Source organism: Borostomias antarcticus, assembly GCF_949987555.1.
Source record: "Borostomias antarcticus genome assembly, contig: scaffold_834, whole genome shotgun sequence".
NCBI lineage: Eukaryota > Metazoa > Chordata > Actinopteri > Stomiiformes > Stomiidae > Borostomias > Borostomias antarcticus.
In genome coordinates this window covers 12,040-16,223 of record NW_028175844.1, presented here as the reverse complement: position 1 = coordinate 16,223, position 4,184 = coordinate 12,040, and the positions used below count along the sequence as shown (strand labels likewise).

The 4,184-nt window shown below is 50.8% G+C and overlaps 1 protein-coding gene across 1 annotated transcript; it reads left to right on the top strand.

The window, feature by feature from the left end:
- Positions 1-2,150: 2,150 nt before the first annotated feature.
- Positions 2,151-3,962, top strand: LOC311329107 (myeloid-associated differentiation marker-like protein 2; the record flags this gene model as incomplete). The annotated part of the gene is made up of 3 exons (XM_084462990.1): positions 2,151-2,431; positions 2,537-2,744; positions 3,531-3,962. 3 exons carry the CDS (start codon positions 2,151-2,153, stop codon positions 3,960-3,962), a joined length of 921 nt encoding a protein of 306 aa, XP_084319116.1.
- Between the last annotated feature and the right edge of the window lie 222 nt (positions 3,963-4,184).

Below are 4,184 nucleotides of genomic sequence, written 5' to 3'. Positions count from 1 at the left end.
TTTACTCTGGTATTTCTGGCACTTTGCCATTCTCTAACTAGCTAACCCCTCTCCTGTTCACACACACACACACACACACACACACACACACACACACCTCTTCGACCTCTCTTCTCAAGTGTTTTTAATTGCTTCCAACTGTTCCCACAGTCGTTCAAGGGGAAGAAAGGGAGGGTGAGTTGGAATAGAGGGAGTTTGTTTATTTGTGATAGAGTGTGTGTGTGTGTGTGTGTGTGTGTGTGTGTTCAGGGGGGAAAGACTTTGCACCTGCTGTGTGCCGGCTTGTGTGAGAGGGAGAGAGAGATGGAGACCTCAATGTGAGTTATCCTACCAGGATACGGTAAATAGCTCCATCTAGTGGTCACTATTATTAAGATGCGCTGAGATGCTGTTCACGCAGATCACCACTAGGTGGCAGTATGTAGCTGTGTATGACCAGACCCGATGGTTTGTTATCCATTCTGAAACTTTAATATATATCGCAAATATTTGTCTTTAGTAATATTTTTTTATAGTTTATTTTATCTACCCTCAGTATATACTCACTTCATGTAGTAGCCTAAATTGATGCATATCAGCCATTAAAGGGATGTTCAATTTACTCGCCACTCTGCTTCTGGTGTCAGTCTGTCTATCCATTGTGATCTTTGACCAACACCTCTTCTCGTGTCTTTATAGACTTTACTTCTCTATATTTAGCTCCGGTTTGGTCGTCTACCCCATTCCACAGGGTCTGGGACTCTGCATGCTTAAACCCCCTCTCACACACACACACACACACACTCCCAGACACACACACACACACTCCCCATACCCAACTCACGGCCCAACCCTAGGATCGAAATAACTTTCATTTTCGAGAGAGAGGGAGAGAGATGAGGGAGAGAGAGAGAGAGGGAAAGAGTGTAGTGACATTTGGGGACTTGGAACCTCGTGGCCACATGGCATGGGGGTGACAGCACACACACACTCACTCCCATCTCTTCCATGTGTGTGTTTGTCTGTGTGATAAAGAACCTGTGTGAACTGAAACACAGTAGAAGACCTTGAGGAACTCGGACCGCTCCGACTCTTTCCGACTCCAGCGTCCGACCGTATCTGGACCATATCTGGACCATTCATACACCTGGTCAGCTGACGGTTCTCGTTTCTGGATCCTGTCACCAATCAACACAACAGGGATAAAAAAAAAAGTCTCCCTATAATAATCTGGGTCTTCTGAAGCTTCTGTAAGTTCCAAAGTGTTTTTTGGTCTGGACTTGGGATTGGGGACAACGTTGAAGACGCAGCTCAAAGGTAAACTGACTAACAGGTGGATAGAAAAGGAGTTTTCAAGGAGACAGCGCCTCTGTTCAGATAGCTCAGTGGTTAGAGCATCTGACCAGTGAGTGAAAGGTCCGGGGTTCAAATCTGGGCCAGGGTTCAAACCCGAACCAGGCCACTTAACAATCATTGCCTACTTTTCGTGTCCTTCAGCATGCTTAGCAGCGTACTTAACGCCCCATAAAACATTGTGACTAAAGGGTATGGATAAAAGTGTGCTAAATGACCGAAATGTGTATTATATGTGCTGGACTAGTTTCTTCATGTGCATCTGAAAAGATAGATATAAATATAGGTAGATATCAACTTCATTCATCCCTGAAATTATTTTGAGTGTGGGTTTGTGTGAGTGGGTAGGAGTTTTTGGGCTAGTTCCTATTCACTGGAATAGTTGGAGCAATCTCTCTCTCACACACACATGTACACACACACACACACACACTTGTAGACCCAGAGAGAGTGCTCCGCCTGCAGAGTGTGTTGTTCACGTGTTTTTGTTTGTGACATGTTGATGTGAGTCACAGACACGGAAATAAGGAAGCAGAAAATACGTCCCCAAGTCCCGAGTGAGCGAACAGTTGGCCAGCACAGACAACAGGAGGACGGTGTCCCTGGGGGGACAAACACGAGACAAAACACACACATGACTGTACTCTGATAATCAGTCTGATTCAGAAGTGGAACTGGTTGGACTGTTGACTCGTTTCCTGAAGGAAAGCACCTGACGTATCAAAGACGTGTCACTTCCTCTTTGGAATAGCTGCACTGCAACGGACCACAAAAAAATAAACATTGCCGCTGAACTTTAACCCCCTTACCCCCCAACCATGACCTCCCAGGGCGGTCCCTACCTCAACAAGGCGGCGGTTTGCTCCCCGCTGGGCGCCGCCCGCCTCGCCCAGCTGGCCCTGGGCTGCGCCGTGGTCGCCATGGTGACGCACGGCGCCGGCTACAGCGGCTCGTACGGCGTGTTCTGCATGGCGACCTGGTGCTTCTGCTTTGCCGCCACCGCGCTGGTGTTCTTCCTGGATGCCGCGCGCCTCCACGCCTGCCTGCCTGTCTCCTGGGACAACCTGACGGTGGCGTTCGCCGCCTTGGCGACGCTCATGTGAGTTGACGCCGCCTCTCGGCCCGCTGGGCCTCAATACCCTCCAAAAGCTCAAACCGCAAACTGTTTTTACTTTCCTAACTGTCTGGTCCGACCCCCTTCCAGGTACGTGACCGCCTCGGTGGTCTACCCCGTCTTCTTCGTCCGCTGGGAGTGCCCCTACAGCGGGTGCGAGGCCCGCGACTTCCGCATCGCCGTGACGGCCTGCTCGGTCGCCGGGTCGCTGGCGTACGGGGCGGAGGTGGCGCTGTCCAGGGCGCGGCCCGGCCAGACCGTGGTGGGGTACATGGCCACGCCCTCGGGCCTGCTGAAGGTGGGTGGGGGTTGTTGGGTAGAGTGTTCGTCCAGTTGCTGGTTCAAATTCCTGAGCGATGTTAAAGTCTTAAAGGGATAGTTCAGAATTTTGGACATAGAGCGTCATTTACTATTTGGCCATTATGCAGTCGATCCATGGAGACCATTTTCAGCTGGTTCCAAGCTGTCTTTCTCTGTGGGCAAATACATTATGCTAATGCTAGTGGAAACCAATGGTAGCCTATCAGCTAGCATCCACTGCCAAATTTAAACACTCCACAGTGCACCCAAAGCAAATATAATACGACACCAGTCTTATCAGGGTTAAATTGAGTGTTTATATGTTATATGTTATAATTTTTGAAGTCAAACTATTGTTGAATCCTTTACTTTGTGTGGCCCTGTTCTCTGTGGAAGTACGGTGGTCATTAGCCTACAACTTGTTGGTCTGCACAAGGTACAGTGGGCTATTAAACAATAGTTTAACTTGAAAAATGATGACATAAAGACTCAAATTAACCCAGATAATACTGTTGTCGTATTATATTTGCTTTGGGTTTCATGTGGAGTGTTTAAATTAGTTTGGTAGTTGATGCTAGCTGATACCAGGTTAGTTTGTGCAGTTAGCATTAGCATAATGTATTTGCCCATGGACAAAGACCGCATGGACACATCTTAAAAAGGTCTCCATGGATCAACAACATAATGGCCAAGTAGTAAATGAGACTCTACGCCCAAAATTCCGAACTATCCCTTTAATCTTAATCTGAGCATGGCGAGCTAATCTCCGTCTCCCTCCGCTCAGGTGGTGCAGGGCTTCGTGGCGTGCATCATCTTCGGCGCCCTGGCCAACGGCAGCGACTTCTCCCGCCACGGCGCCACCGTCTTCTGCGTGGTGGTCTACGCCGCCTGCTTCGCCCTGACGGCGCTGGTGGTGGCGCTGACCGTCCTCGGCCGCCCCGGCGCCCTGCGCTGCGTTCCCTTCGAGCGCTTCGTGGTCGTCTACACGCTGCTGGCCACGCTGCTTTACCTCAGCGCCTCGGTGGTGTGGGCGGTGTTCTGCTTCGACAGGAAGTACGGCGCGCCGGGGAGGCCGGACCCCTGCCCCCGCGGGCGCTGCGCGTGGGACAGCCAGGTGGTGGTGGCCGTGTTCAGCTACGTCAACCTGGCGCTGTACACCGCCGACCTGGCGTACTCCCAGAGGATACGCTTCGTGGCGAGCGCGCCGCGGGTCTAGGAGGACGCCGGGGGAACAGAACGGAACAGAACGGAACAGAACGGAATACGGATGCGTGGAACCGCGTGGAACAGAACGATATAGAACACGGAATGGGATGGAAGCGGATCGGAGTTCAGAACTGAGCAAAACACGTCGTCCCCCTGTGGGAGGATGTGGTCTCCAGAAGGCCTCTGCGTACGGTTTAGATTTAAGAGAACTAAGAAAATGGACAGCATGGGG